The sequence below is a fragment of the Acipenser ruthenus genome, chromosome 5 (genome assembly GCF_902713425.1).
Source record: "Acipenser ruthenus chromosome 5, fAciRut3.2 maternal haplotype, whole genome shotgun sequence".
Classification (NCBI taxonomy): Eukaryota; Metazoa; Chordata; class Actinopteri; order Acipenseriformes; family Acipenseridae; genus Acipenser; species Acipenser ruthenus.
The window spans coordinates 63,624,358-63,652,342 of NC_081193.1; the positions used below are offsets into that span (position 1 = coordinate 63,624,358).

General features: G+C 36.5%; 1 protein-coding gene across 3 annotated transcripts in view; it reads left to right on the plus strand.

Moving 5' to 3' along the window:
• LOC117402634 (serologically defined colon cancer antigen 8-like) overlaps positions 1–27,985 on the plus strand; it is a 154,971-nt gene that overhangs the window by 78,869 nt on the left and 48,117 nt on the right. For all 3 annotated transcript variants that reach the window (XM_034003971.3, XM_034003972.3, XM_034003973.3), the window contains 2 exons: positions 510–618; positions 7,932–8,063. In XM_034003971.3, the coding sequence (XP_033859862.3) occupies positions 510–618; positions 7,932–8,063 (241 nt within the window). The remainder of the gene's footprint in view (positions 1–509; positions 619–7,931; positions 8,064–27,985) is intronic.

Here is a 27,985-nt window from a genome sequence, read left to right on the forward strand (position 1 = left end):
GTATGACAGGACCCCCTTGTAAATGATGCCTCTGCCTCAGTGGGTTAATCTCATGATGTAGTTTCTTCCCTTTCCCTGGTTGACTATTTTTTTTTTACCGAGTTGTATTGACCCTTGCATTACTTGTTTTGGTGTAGTGTGATAATAATTTCTTAACATGAGATTTGCAACGGAATTAAAGAAGATAAGTAAAGCCCCTTTCACACTAGCCTGCTCTACCAGGGTCGGAACCTTCCCGGTCAGGACCTGGTGTCATGTGGGTGCCAGAATTCATTGTAAACATGCCATGCCAGTGTTGGTAGTATATTTATGTTGGCTTGATCATTAAAATATTTTGAATATATTTCAAGGGCGATTGTATATTCAGGGATACCAGTAAGCAAAATTGGGTGTTGGGTAAAATGGGCAACAAATACCATACCCCCCGTAGAGGAGGGTTGTGTACAACATGAAACATGTAAAATTCTATAGAAACGTTCTAATCTCATATTTCCTTTCCCTATTTATAGTTAACGAACTGGAAGCCTTGTTGAATTCCCAGAATACTTTGATAGGAAAACTGAAGGATGAGTGCCGAATCCTGGGTACAAAGCTGGAACATGTGACGGAGAAGAACAGGCAAGTAGAAATATTATTTATTATTATTATTATTATTATTATTGTTATTATTATAAACATTCTCTGCAGCACAATACATATCCGTGGCGACAGGGAAATAGTGGAAACCCCAGCATATAAGTATATGTACATAAGTGAGGCCAAAGCTGGATTCCTACCTATGACTCTCCCTGATATTTTACAAGTCAAAAATCCAAGAAGACTACTTATAGAAATGTTGGTTTTCATAGCATTGGCTCATAAATGGCTGTTTTTTAATTAACTAAATGGCAGTCAGTCTTTATCATCCAAATGTGATACAGCTGGACATTTTATACAAATGTTGCATGCACAAAACACTGTACACTGAACTAATATAATTAGAGTAGACAAATGCTGTTTAATTTCCACTTGTTATTCTGTGCTGTACTCTCAAATGGCAAGTGTGTCTAGTAATATAACCAATTAAAACATTTTTTTTATGACAAGGCATTAAATGTTGGTTAACTAAAATGTATTAACATAAACAAATTGTAAGATGCAATTTTTACTGAAGTACAGACACAAATCTACCTATTAAATTTAAAATGAAATGATAATTCAGCAACTTCCTAACTGCTATTCAGTAATATATATATATATATATATATATATATATACACTACCGGTCAAAAGTTTTAGAACACCTCAATTTTTCCAGTTTTTATTGAAATTTACGCAGTTTAATGTCTCAATGTACTCTGAAATTAAAGCATAGAAATTTTTGACTCATCAAAGTAGCCACCTTTTGCAGATATAACAGCCGAACACACTTGTGGCATTCTTTCTACAATTGAAATCAAATATTGTTCGGAAAGTTCTTCCCAACACTGTTGCAGAAGTTCCCACAGATGTGTTGCACTTGTAGGTTGCTTTGCTTTCACCCTTCTGTCCAGTTCATCCCAAACCAGCTTGATGGGGTTCAAGTCTGGAGACTGTGCTGGCCATTCCATGATTTGAAGCCTACCGTCTTGTTCTTTTCTTCTAAGGTATTTCTGACATAGCCTGGAGGTATGTTTTGGGTCATTATCTTGCTGTAGGATGAACCCCTGACCAACTAGGCGTATACCAGAGGGTATTGCATGGCGCTGCAAAATGCTGTGGTAGCAGTTTTGGTTCAGGGTGCCACTCACTCTGTGCAAGTCGCCGACTCTGGATCCAGCAAAAGAGCCCCAGACCATCACGCTTCCTCCTCCATGTTTGACAGTTGGTGTCAAACACCGAGGAACCATCCTTTCGCCTACTCGACGGCATACAAAAACGCTGCGTGATGAACCGAAGATTTCAAATTTTGATTCATCGGTCCATAAGACCTTCTTCCAGTCTTCAGTAGTCCACTGGCGGTGCTTCATGGCCCAGGCAAGCCTCTTTTTCTTATTTTGCCATCTTAGCAATGGCTTTCTTACTGCCACTCGACCTGTCAAACCTGCAGCTCGGAGTCTTCTCTTCACAGTTGAAACTGAGACTTGCTTACTTCGACCAGTGTTAAGCTGTGCTTGAAGCTGTTGTCCTGTGAGCCGCCTATCACGCAAGCTGTTGACTCTCAGAAACTTGTCTTCTGATTCTGTTGTGGCTTTGGGTCTGCCAGACCTCTTCCTGTCAGAGTTTCCTCCAGTTTCCAAGTGCCTTTTGATGGTGTAGGAAACTGTACTCACTGACACCTTGGCTTTCTTTGCAATTTCTCTAAAGGAAAGACCTACACTTTTAAGGGTTATAATGGTCTGTCTGTCTTCCTTTGTTAATTGCCTTTTTCTCACCATTATGAGAGCAATATACTACTTCCTGCAGTACAATACTGTCCAAATAATGCTTAAGAGGGTGTAGTAACACAGTCTGTTCCAACACTGCTTTTATACAGACAGAGGGTTTGTAAGTAATCAACAAAAGTTGGGACACCTGTAGGAATTGTTAGCATCAACTTTCAAGGCTTAATTTACTTCCATTGCTGCAGAACAGCTGTAAGTTGTTAACCCATTACTTGTTCCCTGAAAAAGGCCTTTTTGTATAACTCTGAAATGTACATTATTTTTCAGTTTTTGGTAACTTTTTTTTTTAACCTCTGGCAGTTTACCGCTTACCTTTGTACCATTTCAGGTTATTCACTGGACTTGAACTGCTTAAATTTCAATAAAAACTGGAAAAATGGGGGTGTTCTAAAACTTTTGACCGGTAGTGTGTGTGTATATATATATATATATATATATATATATATATATATATATATATATATATATAATATATATATATTGTAAGACAGCAGGGAGGGAGTTAAAACCTCCCTGCAGAAAAACATGTGCGGAGGCACATTTTGGGTTTTGTTTGATTGTTTTGTTAATTGTTTTATTGTTAATCATTACCTGCACCTGGCTATTATTGAAAATTAGAGCCAGGTGCAGGGTTTATAAGGGGACAGTTAGTCTGCTCAGGGCGGCTGCTGAAGATGGTAGACGCCCGACTGTGCTGGTGTGTGGGTACAGCCGTAATTTCAAAGGGGAAAGGTAGAGTGAATCCTTTTTCTGTGTGTGCTGTTCTGTTTGTTTTGTTTTTGTTACAGGTAAACAGCTTAGCTGTCCTGTTTTTAGTTTAGGTTCCTGTTTTGTTTTAGTTAGTGCTCAAAGAAGAGCTAGGTGTTTGTTTTGTTTATTTTGTTTTTGTGTTTTCATTAAAAATAGCGCAACCGCGCTTTTAAAAATCCATTTGTGTGTGTTGGGTCAGTGTTTTAAAGGGGCAACGAACCGCGGTGAGGGCGATTCTTTTACTATATATATATATAGATAATATAGTAGCACACACCATTAGCCTTGTGTAAAAACTGTAAACTGAAGAAGCCATGTTACCGCGTATGGTCTGCCAAGGGACAGGCAGTTCGCCTACTAAAGCGAGCATGTGGAAACTACACTAGTTATAGTATGTCTTCCTAACATGCAAGCTTAGTTAGCCCAGGTAGTGCCCTCCTTGATCAACTGAAAGTGTGGCAAATGCATGTATGTGTTATAAAGATTTCATAAGACCGAACTATCTCAAGTTATTTAAAATCACAAATGTACTTCTGTTTGTATCTTGAGGCTATTTTATTTCTGATGCGTTGTGCCTAATGTCCCAGCAAAATCATGTTTCCCTGCAACCAGATTTGTGCACTGTTTACTTATGCTCTACTAGGTAAAACAGAAAACAAAATGTATTCGCACAAATTCAAGTAACATTGCACTGCATTTTATTGTTATATTGTTGATCATCAGGGCTTGACAGAACTGTTAAACAACAAGAAAATACTAGTTTAACTGGGATCTGGTTGTGCAAAGATTTTAATTTACTTGCCAGAGGCAGCGAAACTGAGATTTGTACTTAAGCGCAGCTGGGAAGAAGCTGATGATGAAGCTCATATATAGCAGTATACATGATTGAATACGTCCTCTCGAGACAAACCCAACAACAACAAACTGATTAAACAAACTTAAGTTTCAAACTAAAGAGGGACTGTTGTGGTTTAACCCTTTGCGGTCCTATGTCGGACCTGGTCCGACATTGCAATTATTCCTATCCGGTCCAATGTCGGACCCTGTCCGACATCATCAAAAAGACGCAAAAAATTGGTTTTTAGTCATTTTTTTCTCCGGAAAAAGCCGAGAAAACCATTCAATGGCCTATTGGGAGCAACAGGAGCCGAGACAAGCCGGAAAAAAATAAAAAAGGGCGTATCTCATGAATAGTCATACTTGCCCCTGGCATCAGATAACGGCGGCCATAAGGAAACAAGCTGGCTACTGCTGAATCGGCGCTCAGAGAATATCACAGACATTTGCAGAGCTTTTTTGAGATGTTATAGTAATAAAATAATGACTTGGATCACATTATTGAGGCGTTTGGTGATAAAACGAGTGATCAGGAGATGATTGATCAGTATGTATGACTGTGTGGTCCAGTGGTTAAAGAAAACGGCTTGTAACCAGCAGGTCCCCGGTTCAAATCCCACCTCAGCCACTGACTCACTGTGTGACCCTGAGCAAGTCACTTAACCTCCTTGTGCTCCATCTTTCGGGTGAGACGTAATTGTAAGTGACTCTGCAGCTGATGCATAGTTCACACCCCCTAGTCTCTGTAAGTCGCCTTGGATAAAGGCGTCTGCTAAATAAACAAATAACTATTATTATTTATTTCTTAGCATATGTGAAAGCTATAGCGAATGAAAGGATGGGGCGGGGCTGGAGATGCCTAGTGAGTGCTTTGTTGATATGCAGGGCCTTTTAAACCCGTTTGACTGTGGGGGAAAAAAAATACTTTTAAACAGTGCGTCTAAAATTAACCGCGCGTGTGAAAATAAATTGGACCTGACGTGCTTGACACGCACTTAATAAATGGACTGCAAAGGGTTAATGGACTTGACCCTCTTCCCACAATCCACCACACTATCCTCAATTCACCAGTAGAGTGAGTACATGCACACATACATTATTAATAGAGTGACCCTGTTTAGCCAGGAAAGTCACGGTTTTCCATCAAAGGTCCCATATACAGACAAAATCTTAAAGTCCCGGTTTTTCAGCTACTTCCTGTAGCGCAACACACTCTAAATACCTTTTGTCAAAATAATGTAAACAACCGCTTCCTATATAACTTTATGGCACCTGCAGTGAAAACACAATAAAATAAAAAAGGTAGTAAAGTAATCAAGAACACATACGTGCTTATTCCTCAGTGCCATGCATTTTCATTTAGTTTATATTCAATATGAATCTACAATTATGTGTAATACGGTAATTTCATAGCTGTTCAATTCTGGCGGGATTTACCCAGACACTAGGCAGAGCAGCGAGAGGTTGCAAGCATCCAAAATCCGAATCCACCATGTTAAAACACATCAACAACATCAATAAATAGAGCCATTCTGATGCTGTGAGTAAAAGAAGTAAGAAAGAAAAATTCCAAAACCGATTTTTTTTTTTTTTTTTTTACATTTAGAGTGACCATTATTATTTTGATTTATTTGCCCTCAATTTGGAATGTCCAATTATGTTTTTTCTCCTCACCGCAGGGAGTCCCCACACTGCACACACATTCTCACAAGCCTAAAGCCAGAATCGCCTTTTACGCCGAGCAATCCAGAGCAGAGGTGGGCTCAGAGCGAATGTGACGCCCCCTTCGGGGGCCCCAGCAAAGTCCGGCCTCTTTGCACAGCCCGGACATGAACTGATGCCGTGTAAGCTGTGTGACTCATCCTGCACTCCCAGCGGCAGCGTTTTAACTGGATGAGCCACTCAGGACCCCTGGAAATGTATTTCAAGAATGAGCTACAGAATTATTATTATTATTATTATTATTAATAATAATAATAATAATAAATAATAATAATAATAATAATAATAATAATAATAATAATAATAAATAATAATAATTATTATTATTTAAAAAAAAAAACTCACTATAAAAGTAGCAATATGTATATAACACAATATGGCAAGTTAAACTAATTAGCTACAAATTATACACCTGGGAGTGTACTGAAATTAGCTGGTTAAAAAAAAAAAAAAAAAGCATAATACTAAGAATGAGAGGAGGGCTATTTAAATATCAATTATAATAGCCAATATTTAAATTAGTCTTATCAATTATTTAACAATGAAAAAAGAAAAATAAGCCACCTTTCTGTGGTAGTACTTTTGGGTTGTGTGTGTTTCCATGTAGTTTTCTTTTAGCCTGATAAGTTCTCATTCCAAATGCAAATAACCTAATTAATATTAAAATACAGGAGAGTATATTTAAATGTTTGTGTCTGGGTTCCAAATTGTCCGTGCGCAACTTACTGATATCGTACAGCTTTCTTAAACTGGGTTTTTAGGTTGTCTTAAAACACCGACAGTGCAGTCTGCCTCATTTGGTCACCAAAATAAAAATAAAAATAAAAAAAGCACCAAAATAAACCAGACGTAGAATTACACAAATAATAATAATAAAAAACAACATCCCATAAGAAAGCGCTTTGTATTATTTGCTAAACATTTTTGACTGCATATATATTTATTATAAACCTATGATAACAAAAATGTAAAAAGATGAACACAAATATCTCTGCTTTGCAAAGGGCCTTGTTTATTTATTTATTTATTAAATTAATTAATTAATTAATTTAATTATTTATTTATTTAATTGTGTGTGTATTGCAAATGGCTGTTTTTTTATTTGTAATTGCTTCAGTATTTTTTATAATGTTGCTTATAAAATAGCCAAACTATAAAGTGAAATGGCAATAATTTGAAACATAAAAATATATATATATATATATATACTGAATGAAGAGATATCTAGACCCCTCATACTGTATGCTTATGTTTTTCTATTTGGTCAAAGAGCCTTGCCATGGCTACTTCCAACAGCTCTCAGATAATAAAGGATTGCTTGGTGGTACCGCCTTTACGTATAGTAGAAAGATGTGCGAGGTTACGTCACAAACATTATTATGAGGGCTGAAGTCTTGTAAGCATAATATATGTCTTCTGGGCATGTTTGAGTTTTTGGTCAATTGTACTGCTTTTTAGCGTAAGACGACGATTTACCCACCGTACAGCATTTTAGACGCGCACTTCCTATAGCGCGTGGAATGTGTGTGGTATGTGAGTGCTACCGCACATAAATAATGACTTTGGAGAGAGTGATGACTTTCTAAGCTGCATGGAAACCTGGCCAATGTGTCCTGGTTTTGAGCTTTGAAAATCTGGTCACCTTAATTATTAATTATAGTGTACATGGTGAACTTTTCTTTTTCTGTATTGCAGAGTTTAACATTCTGTAATAACTAGGACTGTAATTGCTCAATTCTCTGATGTCAGATTAACAGTTTTTCACAGAGAAAGGTAGGGATAGGCTATTCAAAGAAGTATGTTTAGAAAAAGAATGAGTGACATTAAATGCAAGAGAAGTTAATGAAAACAGATGAATTCCATCAAACCCTTCAAACTCAGTAAGCATATTTAATTATCTTAGTAAAGGTACTTTTGGTTGTTTTAGAGGCGAGAGGTCACCACTGTGACACCACTATGCTCTCTTCTTAGGTGTGACATCACTGTTTATGCACTACCAGTCTGCCCCTGCAGTATACTATTATATGATATAGTATACTGCAAGTTTGTTTAACATTTAAATGTCCAAACTGCATGTATCCAAGTAAAGGGGAAATCTTGTGCCAAACAAGGTAAACAAGGCCTTTAAGTAAACAGTTTAATGCATAATCTTTAACTGCCCATTTCTTCAACTAAGATGTTTTGATTCACAAAAAAACACTAATAGTTTGTACTATTTAGGTCAGAAATTGGCCAGCTTTCGCAGGAGAACGTGTACCTCCGGGATACTCTGGAGAAACTGCAGTCTCGCAGTGATGAGATGGAAGCGCAGTGTATTCAGCATGGGCGAATGCACGAGAGAATGAAACAAAGGTAAGTAAGCACTATTGTGTTTTAAAGTCAAAAATCCCATTGTACCATTTTTAAATACATTGGTGCATGATGTATTACATAATGAGTTACACTCTTTGTGAATCATGTGTAGGCTGAGAGAGAAATAATGAATTATAATGAGACAATAAAATTCTGTAAACTCTTACCTTTATACCTAACGTACAATGTGTTGGTAAAATGCAATGAACAAAAAGAAATACTCTCTCTCAATTATATTTGATGAATTTTTGCTGATATTCAAAGGCTCTTAGTATTTGCATTAAACCCCAATTATCCTTCCTCTGTTAGAAATTGCATTCTATGAGGTTTCCTCTTAGAAAGTACAGAAAATGCAGGTATTAGAATATAGAATATAGAATATTTCTGAAATTTTCTGTGCTTCATTGAGAGATTTACTATGTTGGACAAGCCCCCCACCACTGCTCCACGCTAATGAGATTCACTGTTGAGTTTCTGTCACTTTTCTCCAGTATGTTTAAGTGAATTGCATTCATTGGATATAAGCAAAAGGGATCAACAGGAATCTCTGCCTACTGTATGTGTGGAGTATAATGTCTGTGAAAGCGATAACAGGCATGTACACTGTCAATAGGGAGACATTTTATTGTTCATACATTTTAAACAAGGTTTTAATGTTCTACTGACAATACCTGATAAAACACAACAAAAAACAAAAATGCTTCTCTGTACAAACTTTAATTATGTGTGGAGCCGAGGTGGTGGTCTACATTTCATATATGTTCAGAAAGAAAACGAAAAAGATTCAGAGTAGACACAGTTTAAAGGAGGAAGGTTTTTTTTCTTCTTAGGTAGTGTCCAGTTGCAATTGAAGCACCTGGTTGACACTGACATCTTGCTGAGTGAGTGATGAGAGTCTAGAAAGTGTTAGTACTCACAATTAAGATATGAGGACACAATGGTCATTTCTAACACTTCAAGTAGTTTAGTAAGAAATCCTTAACATGGCAGACACTGTATAAAGATATGCTGTGTTTTTTACATTTTCCACCAGTTAATCAAATTTGTTCAAAAACTCTTTCAGTAACAAGCTATAAATCATATATAACCTTCATTGAAAAAAAGAATAAAAAACCAGCTACAGCAAATTCAATTTTTTCTCAGTGACCCCCACCATGTTTCTTTGCTTGTAATACACGTTTGTTTCGTGGGAGTGTGTGGGTGGGTCGGTGTGTCTCTCTGAACTTGTTATAAAGATTCTGTTAAAAACAGACATCTTACTATCCAAAATTAACACTACATATTGTTTAACACCTACTTTTAAAAACAATCTGCCTGAAAAAAATATACATCCCAAAACTATAATATTAAAATGCAATTTAAAGTACTATCTAGTAAACACCCAGACATTTTACTGGAAATGCAGCAGAATTTTGTATTTAGATGTAAAGGTAAACCAATAAATAAGTATACTGCAAGTATTAGGGTCATTATTTATGTTTATCAGCATTTAAAGTACAAATAAAAATGCATTTTTATCTTTCTTTTACCTTGTTATGATTAAAATCATTCTGAATGGTTCAGGGTTCTAATGCACTGAAATTGTGCTTTTTATACTGTTTCTATATTGCTCAAATTAACTGTCTGCTCTTGTTTGCTTTCTGGATTTGAGAAATCATGTGATATTGTGCCCTTTCAACTTATAGCACCCACATGCAAAAGCGATTTTAAAGTGTACAAAATAGCATAATAATGAACTCACCTTTTAGAGTGAAATTATGTCATTTTAACATACTGGGTTCTTGTTGAAACCTCATGGAACCTGTTTATTGTAAAACAACTTTAGCCCATAAATGCGATAAAAGGCTGAAAGCAAATGCTGGAAGGAAATGGAACTATTTTCTACCTAATTATTCAAGTAACCTATCTTTTAATATAAAACCTTAAAAAAATATATATCTTCAGTAAACACATAGGGGTAGATGAACTAAGATGGGCGCACACATATAGCAATTTGCATTTCCATTGCGACAATTCACAAAGTCTACATTGAGGAAATATGTTAATAAAAAAAGCCGCAATATACTAATATAAATATTTGTTGCGTCTTCTTAGTGAGATCTCTATCATACATTGCGAGAGTCGTGCGACATTGTTCAAATAAATAGCGGGAGTTGAGTTGTGGTTTGCTGCAGCAGAGGGTGCCTGAACGGTAACGTCTATACATGCAAGGGTGCAAGAATCAAAATAACGTTGTTTTTGTTAAATGTAAACATCATCTATACAATGCATTCTGTTCCGTATTCATTTTACCTATTTTAATACTGTTATATATGTAGGTGTCGGGTTTAAAAACAATACAATAAAATCGCACACACATACATTTATAGTTCTCGATGTATTTTAAATATAAATCATTGCGCTGTAAGAACACTAATGTGTTTTGGGAAGGCTACATTATGTAAAAATATATAAATCTGTACAGTAGGCCTATTCAGTATACAGTACTGTAGTAAAATCAAATGAATACCTAGCGCAGTTTCTTTTTACTTTAGCATATTGGTAACACAAAATAAATCATGCTGCTGAATTGTACACATTGGTGTACAAAGTGAATAAAAGATTATTTTTAATTGAAATTTTAAAATAATACTTAGTAGCCTAGACAATTAACACACAGTAGATCATGGTCCTATATAGATGCTCAGAATGAGCTGGAGGGGTTAGTGGCACATGTGTGCAGTCTATGCTCCCAACACCCTGGAAAACCAGAAATGTCATAGAAATGTTTTTTCAAGTCTTGTAAGTACACCCTGACTTTAGTGAAAATTAGGTACTGCATTGCGCACAACTGGCAATCCACGAGAAAAAGCGGACTGGGAAGTGCCAGCAACAATTGAGACTGTTTAAAACGTGCTTTCAAAAGTTCTTAACAAATTGATGCAATTGTAAGTGTCGCAATTGTCGGCAGCTTTAGTACATCTCATTATAATATTTGAGAACCCTCATTTGCACTATCTCCTCCCTGTTTGCGAATTTATGCAGGAACGCCCATAACTACATATTAATCTAAGGTTGAACCTCAAAGAAATCTGCTGCAGCAAAGCATTCCCTAAAAAGTCGCTAACAGCATTGCACATGTTTAGTACATTTCACCACAGACTTCCGACTTAGCACATCTACCCCATAGTGTAGTACTGTCATATCGTATTAGTATTCATGATTAACAGAAGGTGCCTGATGAGCCAAGTTGATTTTGTAATATTGATGAATAGTAAATTCATAACAATGGTAAATAGTGCATACATATAATATACTTTTTTTTATTTAATCAAAGTACAGTTGTATGATATTTTGTTGTACGAAAAAAAAGTATTTTTGGTTTTACAACTTGAATAAAACAATATGGGACAATTCATATCCCCAAACACCACAGTGCGACCGCAACTCGTTTTTCCACCGATACCGAACGTCTCATCTGTGTGTTTTGGCACTCCAGGAAATGACTCAGTAAATGACAGACGCATGCATATACGACTCCTTAGACATGCGTACATTTTTAATTTGGGAACCAATCAAGTCGTTCCCACCAGCCTTCTGGTCGGAAGATCGCCCAAATGTTTCGATCTACCATCATGGTACTGCAGATCGTTGCCACTGTATTTAGCAGTGCAGAAAAATCGAAACGGCGTCTCCGCTGGTTTTGCAGAAAAGAGCATAGCTGTGCTTGACGAGCTCTCGATCGATTACGTACTGTACTTTCTTCCAAAAGCATAAACAAAAACAGCCTCCATGTTGTCACACAAAACCTCACGATCGGCATGTAATGATGGCCCGGGTTCAGTGGTTTGTTTAAACAGGGAGTCACTCACTTCAGTAATGAAAGGTGTGTGTGTACAACAAACAACCGCAGCGAGTGCCGTTTGTAAATACGGCTGTCAAGCCAACTGCAGTGTGTGTGTAAGTAGCCAAAAGGTGAAAGGGTTTGACCTGGACAGTCTGGGAATTGGCATCTGTGTCCAGGTGGCAGGAATTAACAAGCCCAGAAGCCCGGATGCCCTAGTGTCCAACCTTCCTTTAACATTTTGTATGACATGCATTAGTTGCTTAAATGATTTCCACTATTAGAAATGTACTGCTTAATACTGATCTGTACATTCTACTTTGTGTTATTTTTTTTATTCTCTTATCTTATTGGAAGTTTGAATAATGCTGGGGACAACGAACACGAACATATCCACGTGATGCTAAGAATCCAATAGTACTGAACTGATGTGTGATTCAAAACTCGCTGGATTTTTAGGTCTGAGGATCCTTCACCCTGAACTTGAAAATCCAAGTAAATAATCCAAGTTAAAAAGTTTTGTTCTTTCTGGGACGAGTGGCTTGACACTTACATTTATATATTAATTTGTTTAAGTAGTGTTTAACCTGGAATAAATCAATTGAATGTGTTGTCTAGTTTATGATGAATTCCAGAGCGGTATTGTATTACTTCTTAAAAATAATAATAAGTGATCTGAACACTGTCTGTACATCTATAAAATGTTAGATTTCTACTGTATTATATTTTTTGAACCATACCGATACAGTGTGTGTTTAAAACCAAATACCCAATACAGTACACACACACTGTAACTGTTGCTTACAAAAATAAAATAAAATAGAGAGATTAAGAGTAAGACCAAATACATATAAAGTATGAACTAACGAGATGTTTCTGTGGTGTTACACAGTACATTTACATGATAAAGAACTAGTGAATTGCACAGGCATGTATTACTTTACAGTATCCACTATGGCTTGCAAGTTCAATTGCTAGAAATATCAACAGCACACTGTGTATACTGCATGATTCTTGATTTGTACCGAGATCTGGTGGTATTGTGTTGAACTTTATTACTGCACAGATTTGTTAGACCTAGGCTGTCTGAGAAATATGTCCGGGTTTGGTCTGTGGAAAAGGTGACAACCCTAGACAGGGTGCTGTGTGACACAAGCAGACATGGCACCACAAGAGGGCATAACAGCTGCCCACCAGTGCCAGATTCAGACCTGTCATTAAGGGAATGTTCACACATCCTTAACTGTTCTGATCAGTAACAAGCAAACTTCCAAACTCTACTCTATCAGTATGTGTTGAACGTGTTTGAATACAAATTAACTTATTGGTGCATATTAATATATTTTTTAATATCTATATTGTAATGTTTTTGCATACCTTTGTCCTATAAATAGGAGCCCACAGTGTACTAGTTTAGGAGAAACAAGAGAGGACAGAGACAGGAGACTGATAAATACTGACTCCAAAGCCTCAAGCCTTCCGACAATTGTAATTTAAAATGCGTGTGTTTTGTTTCAAACCCTGCTTTATTTATAACATAAAATATAGACTCAGCAGTCTTGCATAACATCGCTTAATGTAGTATATGATATGGAATACTGTAACCTAGTGTACTGCACACCTTGTTTATAACAAGCAATTCATAGAAACACACAGAAAAATGGAATACGCTATACTCTGGTTACGGATAACGTGTTAGATTATAAATAACATGTTAAAGTTAGAAAGACACCCTTCAAAGAGGAAAGATCAGAAAGAACCCATTCATTTAGTGCTCATTAAATGTGAGAGGCAAAAGGACTTGGTGTTGTCATTCAGGCTTGTGCCCCTTTCAGTCAAAGACTGACAATTTTGTCTGTGTTGGGTACTGATGTTAACTTTGTGTTCTGCAAAAGCTGCATGAACAGTAGTTGAAATGACTGCAGGCTGACCAACTGCTGTAGCTCATGTGGTAAACTGCTCCTGAAAATGTGGTGCTGATGTAGATTCCTAAAAAGAAGGAAAAGGTTTTAGATGTAAATATAGAGTGAAATTTACAAAAAAATAGACATTAAAAAAAATAAATTGTGTCAAGAATTGTAATGCCGTCTTTTTCATTACAAGTGTCAGCAATCTGTGAACATTAATTTTCAGCCTTTTTATTTGGGTTTTGGCAGACTATTAGACCAAAAAGACCATTATACAAACATTTCACTGGTATATTAATGGACAGGCATTTAAAAAAAAAAAGTATCTTCGAAAGATTTGTTTACTGGACTAAAGGTTTGATCAGTTTGTACCTCACTGGAATTAGCCACACCTGGATTTTTTGGGGAGCATTTTACAACACACGTGAATTGTCTTAGTTATTCTGGGATTACCCTTCTTCCTGGTGCTGTAAAGTGCTCAAGTAAATCCAGCTGTGACTGGCAGGGTAGAAGCTGATCCCTAAATGTCTTTAAATTTATTCAGAAGTTACGGATACAAGTTGCAGCAGCTTTTTTATATATACTGTATATACTGTCTTGTCTTTTTATAATGTTTGCAATCATTTACAATATTGTTTTAGTATTATTATTTTTAATATATACAGGTGCACTCCACATATAACGGATCCTGTTAGAACGGAGTTCCATTTACAACGTATTGAAGAGGCATGTCCCTGCCAAACAACATGGGTTTTAACGGGGAATTACTCTGGTTAAAACAGACTCGTTTATAACGTGTATACCATTTAATACATACAGTTTTCCTGTTCCACAGGCAGGTCTTTTGCGTTTAATACGTACAGGTTAATACATACAGTGCCGTTTAATATGTACAGTTTTCCTGTTCTACAGGTAGATATTTTGTGCAAATAAGGTACATCCGGGACAGTAAATGACAGTCACAGCGGCATCTGTGACGTCAGGCAGGAAAAACAGTTGCGGTTTACATTTATTCTTCTATGTTTTTGTTGGCACAGCCAATGTACAGTTTAGACGTATAATGTATACAATTTTAATTACATTTAGTGAAAATATAAATTCGTAAAATGGTACTTATTACATTGTACGGCCCACAGGGGCATATTTTGTATAAATAATAAACTCCTGTTTATATTTAAGGTACATACAGCATTTTGAATTGTGTTTACTACGTACTTCGTTTATAAAGTACTGATTTCCATTGTCCCTTGGAGACTGTTGTAAGTGGTGTGCACCTGTATATGTTTCTGTGTTAATGTACTTCAGTTCAGGAGCAGCACTTCTTTTGTACTATAGTTGCCATCTAGTGAATAGGTATTAGTATTTATGGCAATAACTGGATCCTAATTCTATTAAGGCACACTGGATGATCTAGTCTGGGTTGCAGATAAAGCCGTAAATCTGTGTTTAACAGATTAAACATTTAAACCTTCTGCGTAAAAGGAACGTTTTCAATGAAAAAGTAGACGAGTTATAGTTATAGATATATTTCAATTTTTGTATTTTATTTTGCATTGGTTTTCAAATATAATATCCAATTACAGTGATTTGCAATGCATCAAGATACTAAATAATACAACTTATTGCATTGTAATCAGTGCATGATCCTCATAAAACAGAATAGCTTCAAGTAAATGTCTAGTAAAACAATATGTTGTTTCAAAATCTATCTACAAATTATCCTCAAACAAATATTGGGACAGATAATGCAGAAGTACTAGGGGAGAATTTGTCCCTCCGTAGTCCCTTGCATACTAAATATCTATGAATAGGTAATTGTCCTTTTCAAATGAAAGCAAAGTTTAATAGTTAAAGTGCAGTGGTACCCCTAAACGGTTCTCATTTTTTTTTAAAAAATGTAGAATCCTGTCTTTAGTGTTAACAAGAGATCTGAGTGGGTTAAGTGGGCATTACATACTGATCAGTCGCAATACTTTTTGGGTATATACCCTTGTGCATATTTAAAAATTCCAAGCGTATCTCTTTGTAGTCTGTAATGAGTACACAAAAATGCCTTTATATATGTATTTAAAACTACTGAAATTGAAACTGAGTGGAAAAAAACTGCATATTATGTACTGGCAAATTATAAAGTAGATTTTTGTTCTGCTACAAATATTCACTGCACTAACGCAAAAAAAAGCAATATAAATCTTTGTCAAACAACTATCCGGAGGCGAATTGCAACAGGAGAGAATTGTCTGGGGACAAGTGGCCTTGATACCATTTGTGTACATCTACTTATTCTATTTTAATACTGCACAGGAAATTTTATAACACTAACAATCTGTTTTATTACTCACAGCCTAAGCTGGCAAGGAGCTGATAATGTTTAAAGATTGCTTAGCCCTAATTAACTTTATTATAGTAGTAAATTAAATATAAATAAATTACAATTTGTTACTAAGATGTACTTTTGTTCTTATAATTATACTGTACAATAAGTAGCAATAAAAACAATATGTAAGATTTTGTTTCTGTTTAATATACTGTAGAGCCCTACTGTCTTATTTTGCTTTGTTGTTCATAAAAAGGTTGTACAGACTGAGGTTTATGTTCAAATATGATCGGTATAACATGAACACCAAAAAGGCAATCGCCTTTTCAAATTCCCCCTTCCTCCAATGTATAATTTTGGGGGCAAGTAGGTTTTGAATGTAGACAGAAGCTTGTGTCCCTACAGGTAAAACCACTGCCTTCTGAAAAAGTAGACCCTACATAAAGATAAACTGTTGAGAACCATACTGTAGGTATCCAGACTACCAAGGAATTCCATTTTAATTTGGAATAATCATGAGATATTGCAGTTTATGTAGTGCACAATAAATTCAGCACAGATATATTTTTTGACATTAGCATAATCTGATCATATGTATTTTTATTACTGGTATTATTTTATTATTATTTATTTCTTAGCAGACGCCCTTATCCAGGGCGACTTACAATTGCTACAAGATATCACATTATACATTATTTCACATTATACAGATATTACCCATTTATACAGTTGGGTTTTTTTTTTTTTACTGGAGCAATCTAGGTAAAGTACCTTGCTCAAGGGTACAACAGCAGTGTCCCCCACTGGGGATTGAACCCACAACCCTCCGGTCAAGAGTCCAGAGCCCTAACCACTACTCCACACTGCTGCCATATACCAGAAGATGTTTTCAGAATCTCTGCATTATGTTGATTATTGCTATTTATTTTTTAAATGGTCCTTAGAGATGTAGCTTTTCTATAGGTGACAGTAGATTACTTTAAAATCAGCCCAAGTTCTGTGTGCTAACAGGAATCAGATGTGCTTCGCAGAGTTCTACACTTAGAACCCCAGAGGCTTGTTTTGTTGTAAAATTTGTGTTTTGTGAGACACCCTCCCCCCCCCCCCTCCCAAAAAGGGGATAAGAAGGGTAAGGTGTATGTGATAATGAGGAGGTGCAAATAGGTTTAATATACATGCAAATAAGAAGCCACCGTTTCTTTCTGATGAACTATAAATGGTGGTGCAATCTGTGCTGTGAACTGCTACTACATTACAGGGCAGGAGAAACACTCAGTAGCAACTTTATGTATTTCTGTGCTGCAGAAATAAAGCCAAGTATTACAGGAGTTTTAACACAAAATGATGTGCATGTGACATCTTATAAGGTGGACTTCAGCGAACTTCCAGTAAATCTTTTGGAAATACTGTACATCTAAAAATTTCTAAATGAAGCATCATTGCCTAACGTATAGATCTATACTTCATGTATACCCACAATGAACATTTATGACAGTAATGGCTCTGTATAATAGGTTCAACAATAGACATTAGGCAGAATTTAGTAGAAGGTATAGTTAAAATGCAGCGAAACTGATTTTGTGTTTAATAAACACAAATGTACCTAATTAGTTTAGCCTTGTAAAACATTTTTATTTTTTTAAAAATGTATTTCTACTTCTATTCAGTCAGCTTTGTAGTTCTAGTACTAAACCTATTTTGTGTTACAGTATGAAGTCCCCCTCTATATTAAAGGTCTATCTGGCAGCTATTTCAGCTTGTCATGTTAAAATTGACTCAGTCTACCCAGGAGCTCACTTCCTGGCAGGGCAATTTTTAAAAGGAGCTTGGTGGCTTCGGCTGCCTATGAAGGACATTGTTCCTCGCTGGAGGCTTAACGTGGTGCTTCAAGCACTTATGAAGCCTCCATTTGAGCCCTTGCATTCAGCTGAGCTGAGATTTTTATTGCTTAAAGCAGCTTTCTTGCTTGCAATTACCTCTGCAAAGCAGGTGAGTGAGATGCAGGCATTCTCAATTGCGAAGACCTACTTAATTTTTGCAGAAGCCAGGACAAAGTTTACGCTCTGTACCAATCCTGCTTTTTTGCCGAAAACTATCTCAGCATTTCATGTCAACCAGTCTGTGGAATTGGAGGCTTTCCATCCACCTCCTTTCCAGTCTCAGTGAAAGCGGCAGCTCCATATGCTCTGTCCTGTGTGGGCACTAGCGTATTATGTTGACAGAACGAGACAGTTTTAACAGTTTTTTGTCTGCTATGGGGCGAACTCCCATGGTCAAGCCCTGTTTAAACAGAGGCTGTCCAAATGGATAGCAGATAGTCAGGACTGCCTATGAGCGAGCCAACTTGCCCCCTCCAGAGAAGCTCACTGCCCATTCCACCAGGAGCATGGCAACTTTGTGCGCTTTATTCCAGCGTGCATCTGTGAAGGTAATATGCAATGCAGCGGTGTGGGCTACACCCCATACCTTTACTAGGTCCTACAAACTGAAGGTCGTGGATCCTCAAAACCCTGGCTTTGGAACTAGAGTGTTAAGGGCAGCTTCCAAGTCAACCCTTACAACACAGGCATAGAGGTGAGTTTCTCCCCCCAGATTTTTAGCCCTAGCTACTTGTTACTGGGGTTCTGAATGGTAACGCACAAGGCAGCCTCAGCTTAGCCTTGTAGCATTCCGGGCATGCAGCAATCTTGCCCTTGCGACGGCTTGGGTATACTGACCCATTCGGTAATGGTTACATTTCGTACTTGAAAGGGAATGTTAGGTTATTATCATAACCCTGGTTCCCTGAAAGAGAAATGTAACCATTAAAGGTCGCTGCGTCCATGATTTGAGCAGGCTTGAAGGAAAATGACTCCTTCTGTGCGTACAGTCCTTTTCTGCCCACGGGGGGTGGGCATGACTGCGTCACAGAGGCTCGGCTGAGCAACTTTGATATATTATATTCAGGTTTCGGGTCTTTGGGAGGTAAAACCCATTCGTTAATGGTTACATTTCTATTTCAGGGAACCAGGGTTATGATAACAGCCTAACGTTCTTTTAAATTAAATAAGCTTTATTGTTCATTACATTTTTATGATTTTTATTTCTTTGGTAAAATGATTTGCCTTTGGTCTTTTCTTTATTTATGACTTATAATACACATGTTCTGTGGATACCTATAACTGTTTACTAAAATGTTTTAGTAGTGTTATTGCAGAAACAGGGACACCAGCATAAAATGTTACCACAGTAAAAGCATAGCAAAGTTTAATAAAGCATAGTGAATGCCTGGTAAAGCACAGGTAAGCATTGTAAAGCCTAGAAGGAATGTAAAGCATATTAAAAGGCATAGGAAACCATAATAAACAATGGTAAATGCATAGTGTAACCATGGGAAAGCATGTAAAACTTGCAACATTTCTGTGCATCTTTACAGTGGAAAACTTTTATAAGGACATTTATTTTCAGAGGATAAACATACATTTGAGTATACATTTACAGTGTTATGAAAACCTATTATAAAGAAAGAATAATAATAAAAAAAAACAATATGATGAGAAGACTTTTCAATAGATTTGTGGTTTTATTAAACACTTTCTGAAGCCGTCAAATTAAAGACTTCCAAATCTGTTCAATTTACCCACATAGTACAATAAGAACCATATTTATTATACTACTTAGTAGAGTTACTGTGTCTGTGTGGTCATGTGTGGTTTAGAAGTAACTAATAAAAGAGTTTTATAAGATTACTGGAAAAAATAGGTTATATCCAATAATTACTCAATTTAAACAAATAATTGTTTTTCTTTTTCTTCTCCCCAATACCTACCCCCCCACCCTCCAAAAGAGGCGTTTTTTTTTATTATTTTAAACATCAGCGCATGGTCCTTGTATTGTCCGTATTGCCTTTTTTTTTTGATAAATTGTTTTTTTAAAAAAAATAAATCAATTTGTAAATGACATGACACAAAACAGCAAGCTGTCTAAATGTGTAAGTGAATATATTATTCAATGATTGATGAATGCGTGTGTTAATTAACTGCTGATTTGGGCTTGTTTTGTTTTCACTTGTTGTTTCAACTGCATTTCTCTGTATACATATCCAATGGCATTTCTCTTATCCCCTTCGGCTACTAACATGTTAAAAAAAAATATATATAAAATAACGTGACCCTTTAAGGAAAAAGTAATTTATAAGCAGATGTGCTGCTAAATCTAAAGGCTTCTGCCAACCATATGGCAACTTAAAGAAAGATGGTCAGAGCGTCTGGATTAGCAGAGAGTAGGAATTGAGAGCCATGTGTTGTTTTGGTACAAACAGTTGTTTTAGCTCTCTGTAAAAAGGCTTCGGGAGATTGTGTAATGGAACAAATGGTACTGCAAGCCCAGTAACAGCCTTACCGCTGCTGGAAAGGCAACTGGCCCCAGGCGGGTACTGCTTCATCTGGCTTGCTTTTTTTTTTTTTTTTTTTTGGAGAAAGAAATGCAGGAAAACTTTGGATTTGTAAAAAAATAAGTTGGCATTCAGCTCTGACAGTGAGGAAAGACAACTCGGATAGGATTCTGTCTGAAATTGTATCACATTCATTTTTCTCTTTAATTACTTAGACAAAAATAAACACGCCTCGCTTCTTGGTGGCTTTTTTTTCTCAGGAAGAAAATATGTTAACATTGTTTTATGTAGTTATCATTTTGACCAAATGTCCCCCTTTTTTAACTTCAGTTCCATTTTCAGTATTAAATTCCAATCCCCTACTGTAGCTGAAGGTATTTTTGGCTCACAGAGGGATTTAGTTTCAACAGGAGGTGTCCCTACAGCTCCTGGGGTATTTAAACAAGTATAATGGTAAGCAAAGTTAGCTTTTTGTTAAACTTGAGTGTTGTAGGCCCCTGCAGTTTTAATTAAACAATTAGGAAAACACATAATCCAAATAATGTGTTTTATTGGACACGGTGAATGGAAATGCAGTGTGTGTGTATAGATAGATATCTATTGTGATGGAGTGTATGCGAGTGACCGGAATATAAAGGCATTAGGACCTTGGGAAGTGGTGGTTGGCAAGCATTCTGGCCTCAAGTTACATTTGGAGCCAGAATGGCCGCCAGTGTCCAAATTGAGAACAGGTGAAATCAATTAGGCTTCCACAGACAGGTATAAAGGGCAGCTGATTTTTTAAAGGGGTTTCTGGGTAGGAGAGAAGGTGCTGAAGATGAGGAAGGAGGAAAGTCAGATAAAGTGGAGAGAGAAGGTAAAAAGAAGTTTGTAAAAAGAACTATATGTAAAAAACAAAATAAGTATTTTTATTTGGGATGAGGTAAAAGGCTTAGCCTACCTCATGTTAGTTAGTTTATCATTTTGTATTAGTTAGTGCTCGGGGAGAGCTAGGTGTTTTGTTTGTTTATTTTGGTTGCTTCCACTCACCTGACTGCGAACAATAAGTGTGCAAAACGCGCTGAACTATAAATTGAGTACGCTTCCTATATCGCGGAATCCTGGAAATAGAGGTGTGTAGTGTCCTGCCATCCTGACAACAGGGGCACTGTACCACTATATGTATGTGTATATATATATATATATATATATATATATATATATATATATATATATATATATATATATATTCTATAACAGTGTGAATGCCGGCACTACAAATGTGTTTGAAAACTTTTCAAACACAGGGTGCATTGTCTTGGGACAACTGCATCTAAAAATCTCCTCCAGTGGAAAACCACAGCGAAGGGGAAAAATACAACTCCCAGATCTATGCTCTGAAGAAGACCTATGGGTCGAAACATGTTAGCTATGCTTGCTGTGAAGTTGTAAAGATCATGAAATAAAGATTATTGCTTTTATTGAGAACTCTGTGTGGATATGAGCTTGATTTTAACAGGTTGCTGTCTTCCCCTTTGCTGTGGCTGTCCACTGGAGGAGATTTATATATACAGTGTGTGTATATATATATATATATATATATATATATATATATATATATATATATATATATATATATATATATATATATATACTGATGCACAACAGTCTAAGTTTTACATCAGTAGCTCACTGGGCGCATACATAATGTTATTTACATTTTAAATAGTGAGCAAATATGTTTATTGATTGTTTGAGTAGTATTGTTCCTTGGGATAACACAATACTGAGCTCAAGTCAAGTGATTTCATAAAAACGGCAGGTGCTCAGTGTTTGGTATTTTGTTGTTAAAATTTCCAAAATGAGTTAATTAAGAATCTGTATAAATAGTCATTCGAAAAGACATGATTTTAATTAACGCAAGAACAGCGAAAGATAGGACCATGCCCCGCTTGAGTAATGAAGATCGCCTGGTTGCTATCGGCATGATTGAAGGCGGCCTGTCTGTGAGAGAAGTTGCCGGGAGAATGAGATGTTCTGCTTCAACAATCAGCAGACTAGTCCAGAAAAAAAACAGGAAACCGATTCTGTGAGGGGCAGGCCACGTCCTGGAAGGCAGAGGGTCACCACATCGGCTCAGGACCGTTATGCTGACTGTTGCGTTGTTCAAGCCAACCGGTGGGGCGGTGGAAGTGTGATGATGTGGAGAGGAATCTCCTTTAACACAAGAACGCCTTTGTTGCAGATTGAGGGCAACCTTACTGCTCAGCGATACATTGACAAAGTCCTTGAGGCAACAGTTTTTCCGTTCCTGCAAGCCAATCCAGAAATGTCATTTTTCCAGCAGGACAATGCAAGACCACACAATGCTAGGATTACAATTGCATGACTTCAGGAAAACAATGTCGAGGTCTTGCCGTGGCCAGCTTTTTTTCCTGACCTGAGTCCAATAGAACAATCTGTGGGACCAAAACACAAGTGCCATCCACAGGAGACAACCGCGACCACCCAAACTTCACCAGCTGGCTGCACCTACACAGGAAGAGTGGAGGAACATCTATCTAGTCTATCCAGGGGCTGATCAGGTCTATGCATCAACGCTGCCAGGATTGTGTTAATGCTCGTGAGGTCATACACAATACTAACTTTGTAATGTTTTCATTTTGACAGCGTGTCATGTTTCATACTGAAATCTTATCATGATTCATTGATGTGTAGTTTTGTTCACATTTTCTGTGATTTTGTTTGATATCTATGTTTAAAATATTTGATTAAATCCATTAGACCTGAGAGATGTATTGCACCTTTTATTAACATCACTGACCACAATAAGAATGCTCTGTAAAGAGGTCTATGATGCAGCAGGTTTCTGAGTTTTGAAAAGCGGGGGAGTATTGAAATTCTCAGCTGTTTAGATCAATACAATATATTGTCTATTGGGAAAGGCAGTCAGATAATTCTTACATTTCTTAATGTACAGAGCTAAAAAAAAATAATAATTCTGGTATTTTCTTACCATCATTTGGTAGGTTTCACTACATAAAATATACACACACTAAGATTAATTAGATGTTTGAATGGTCTTTTTCTCAGAGTTATTGGGTAAGAAAATGTATTCATCTATCCTTTCATTTCCTGGTCACTGCATTCTACTTCAAGAGGTCGGTTTGAAAACCCGTCACTCCTAGGAAGAGCAGTTGTTGATAACTAGAAAAAAGGGAGCCAAAGCACAAGGCTTATGTGAGTTTAAGTTGTTAAGGAAATAAATGGCAGAAATGTGGAATGTTCTTATTATGATTTCAGTGTCTTCCTTCTTGATCTGAAATGCGGCAGCAAAATAATTTAGGTGTTCAACTATTTTGTGTTCACTACTTGCTATGAAAAAAAATACTGTTAAAAATCAAATGCACCTGTGTGCATCTTTCACGTGTGAGAATCACAGGGAAAAAACATGAGATCTCTTTAAAATGGTAAGATGTTACTGATTTGAATTCTATTATTAAACTTGAATTTAATTCCATTTTGATATTAATTAGCTCAATGCTGCAGAAGATTTATGTTATGCAATTATAAGAAAATTAAAGGCAGTCATTGCATTTAGGTTTACTTAACAGATTTAGAATAAGTCAGAATAATGGTTAAAGATAACTAAGAAAAGACATTAGGATCTTCGACTTTTCCTAATTTAGTTTAAGATATTTTGTTCTGTTTTTATTTCAAGTATTTTTGGTAATTGTTTTGGATGTATATGCCATGCAATGAATGGTCTGTCTGCTTGGTATTTCTCAATACAATAGCTTGTTACTTGTTTTCTGATTGTAAGATCATAGGAACTCAAACAACTTAAACCTGTTTTCACATCTCATGAAATCCAAACACTTTTGAATTAGATGACAGCTGCTTTACACAATTAACCTGTAAAAAATCAAGTGAAGACTGTACTTATTTTTTCTTCTTTTTTTAGAATTTGATTTGTAGATAGATGTTTATATTGCATCCAAAACATGAACACAAATTTAAAAGCTTTTAGGCAATAAATTATGTGGCTAATTTATTTGAATTATTTTACATTCATTCCAGAATAATCCCCCATTTAATTGTACATTGGAGAGAAAAGATAATAACATTGTAATCTTTATTAAGCACCACAACCCTTAATATCACAAATATATTGTTTAATCTTAATATTGTTTTGTTTTTTTTCATTACTAAAACATTCCTCTCATGAAGCATTTTTTGTGTTAATTCTCGCAGGTGCAAATCAATGTATGCAGTCTGTAAAAGAGTCAGATAGTAATAGTATTGAATTAATACTGCTGTTTTAATGAAATTCTAGTGTTTACTCACTGACACACACTATTCAGATGAACACAGATTTAGGCAGTTGTGTCATGAGAATTATCCCTTCTTCCAAAAAATATCTCAGTGTAATAATTACCTACCTGCTCTGAGAGTATACATTATACATTTTTGATACAATTAATTATTTCTGTAAAAACTACTTTTATTCATCGAGAAATTGTCATTCAGTACGGTTGTTTCTTTTAAATTTGAAATTCCTGTAGCTCAAGTTAGCAGCATTAGTTAAATTCACTAATAACTACGATGACAGAAAATTGTACAAGTACTACATTTTACTGTTTAAGGGCCTTTAATAATTCACTTTGTTTCCAGTATTTCATGTTATGTTGATGTTTAAGTATTCATATTATCAGGTGTTTAAACCAAATACATACTGTCAGTAACACTAAAATCTACTTCTACTTGCACTTTTAAAGTATACATTGCAAATAAACTGCAATTGAGATCTGCATTCTGATCGCAGGCATTTTAAAACCACAAAAGCAAGGCTTCCTCAACATCAGGGTATTGAGCACATTGGAAACACTGATGACTTGCATCCACTGTTTGCTGTTCATAAGCCTGTATTACTGTACCCCTGTTTTTCAGTATGGGTGACAACATGTTAGCAGAAATGCTGAAATATGCAGCAACATTTTTTTTTCTAGTACGGTGGTGCAATATATCCAAAGCTTTCAACACCTCCACTTTTTTCTGCAAGGCAAATGCATGTATTTTGTGCTGCTTCATTGAAATGGCATTGATGCGTGAGCACTATGGCAACTCAAACACTGTGCCTATGGCAACTCGAAATGCATAATGGGATCAGTAGTCCCAAAACAGCACTAAAATACAGTACAGAGGCGCTAAAGTTAATACATTTCCCAATATCCTTTACACTCAGCTGTTAGAACTAGTGAAGTGTCGCTGATTCAAAGCTGGTCAGAAAAAACAGGATTGTACCCTTTTTTGCACTGTGGCAGTCATTTAATGGGTTGTGGTCAGGTGCGAGTCATGTGGGGAACAAAGTGATTGTCCAGACAGTATTTACTCCCAAAACGTTTTACTTAAGTAACAAATAGAGCTGCCCCTACCAACGATGGTATCGGGAGGGGGTGGGGGGGCAGTACACGGCTGGCTTGCAGACCAAAAGAAAAACTGTCCACGTCCCAGTGCACGAAAGTGTGCTCTTCAGAATCCAAGGTCGTGGTATCGGCTGGCTCTGTTGCTGCAGCCCCTGGCGCCTTACTCCTCTGCAAGACAATAACAATCACGTAACAAACAAACAAACAAAGCTCCGGCCATAAGTTTCGTTATCAGCACAAGGGGCCATACTCGGGTAGCTGTGTCCCCTTTGTACTACCCAATTCCTCCCTGCAATCAGCCCGGCACCCCCTTATAACCAATCGCTGCCTGGCCCGCAGCTGATAGCATGGGAATTTTTTTGAGTACGTACAGCTACGCGTTCCCTCCAAGATGGCCGACTTCCTGTTTCCGCCCACTGTCGAGTCGACCCGTCTATGGGGAAGTGTACTACCATCCTTACACAGTGCCCTTTCTGGTCGGGAGGGCGATTTACAGCTTAGTTTCTTTCTCTCTTTATCACACAGGTAAATAGCTGTCCATGGCTACCACAGTGTATTTAGTTCTTTGAAGAAAGAAAAGTGCAAACGTAGCACTAGTGTAAATGCTTTATAAATAAGGCTCTAAATGTACTTTAAATGGAAGGTATATTTTTAAAATAATAAAACAAAGGTAAAGGTAAAGAGCACTAAACAGTGTTATCAGCTGACAGGGATACAACAGCAGTGGAATATGCTCTTGTTGCATTCATCTGCATGTTGGAGTAGAAGCTAGTGTTCTGTGTTTCAGTGCATTACAATGATAGCTTCTTGCAGCACACAGAGTACATGTTTGATCAGTCTGCCAACAAGGACTATCAAATATTTACATTTCTTACTTTTTTTATACAAAAAAACCCAATAGCCCTAGTTGTGAAGAACTGCAATTTTTTAGTGAAAGAATGCAATTTAGTTAACAAAATCAATTCAAATTCCTCCTTTTTTAACCACACTGGCATGTATTATTATCCCTTGCTTTGAATGCATATCCCTGCAAAGGGATGTTGTGGTGGAGGCTGTACAAAGGTACGTCTGTATTTATGTCACTCGTTAGAGTTTTTTCATACTGTATATCTAGAGAACCAATTGTGTTGAAGCTAGCTGAGGACCTTCCTTAGCACACGTTTATTCAATTGGGGAATGTATGGTGGTAATGATATCACACCAGGTGAACAGGCAGAGAAAACATATTCTTATATTTAAAAATCAATTTGCTTACCTCCTTTTTATTTAAATATTCTATTTCTATTTAAGCTATTTCAAGTACACAAAAAACTTGCTGCTTCCTTGTATACCTAATAATAAAATGAAATATGCTTTCATTAAAACTTAAATTCACATGTAGAGGCACACTGAACAGTGAGGGCTCCGAGGTCAGATTTTTTCTTCAATGGAAATCCCTTCATGCATATTACAGTAGTCAGCACTGGGATGTATGACACTCAGATACACGTCAGTCACATTTTACCATCCTTGTATTAAGAATAAAATCAATCCCCATTTTATGTATATATGTAACAAATTAATGCACTTACCCGTCACACGCGATTTCCGTCACCAGTTTTCTGACACAAAGTCCATCTCTTCAATGTTACAATTGACTTGTTTAACCGTCACAGCTCACATGTTTTTTTGTTATGTCTTTATTGTGCATTGTAGTTACACAGTGCTTCCTCCAAAAATAAAGGGAACAAGACAAGGCACGGTAATGTAAAAGTTAATCATTATACAGTTTTAGATACTGTGATGCAACATTTTGTTGCTTTTGGGCATTTTCATTTGTAAGTGAACTGTGACATTAGGGCCTTATCGAGCACTATATTCTGCAATTTTGAAGACTGACTTTGGATACTGTTTTAATTCTGGAAACTGTTGTTATTTTTAAATCTTTTGCTAGCATTGCCTTTTATGTTTTAAGCAGTTCTGTGCATGGATAACATTTTGATTTCATTTTGCTGTTGGGTCGTTAACGGGGAATTTTACATACTGCTACAGTATGTACCGGATTTAAAAGTATGTACTTTTCACGTGTCCAGTCGTCACTTTTGGCAAGTGATATTGT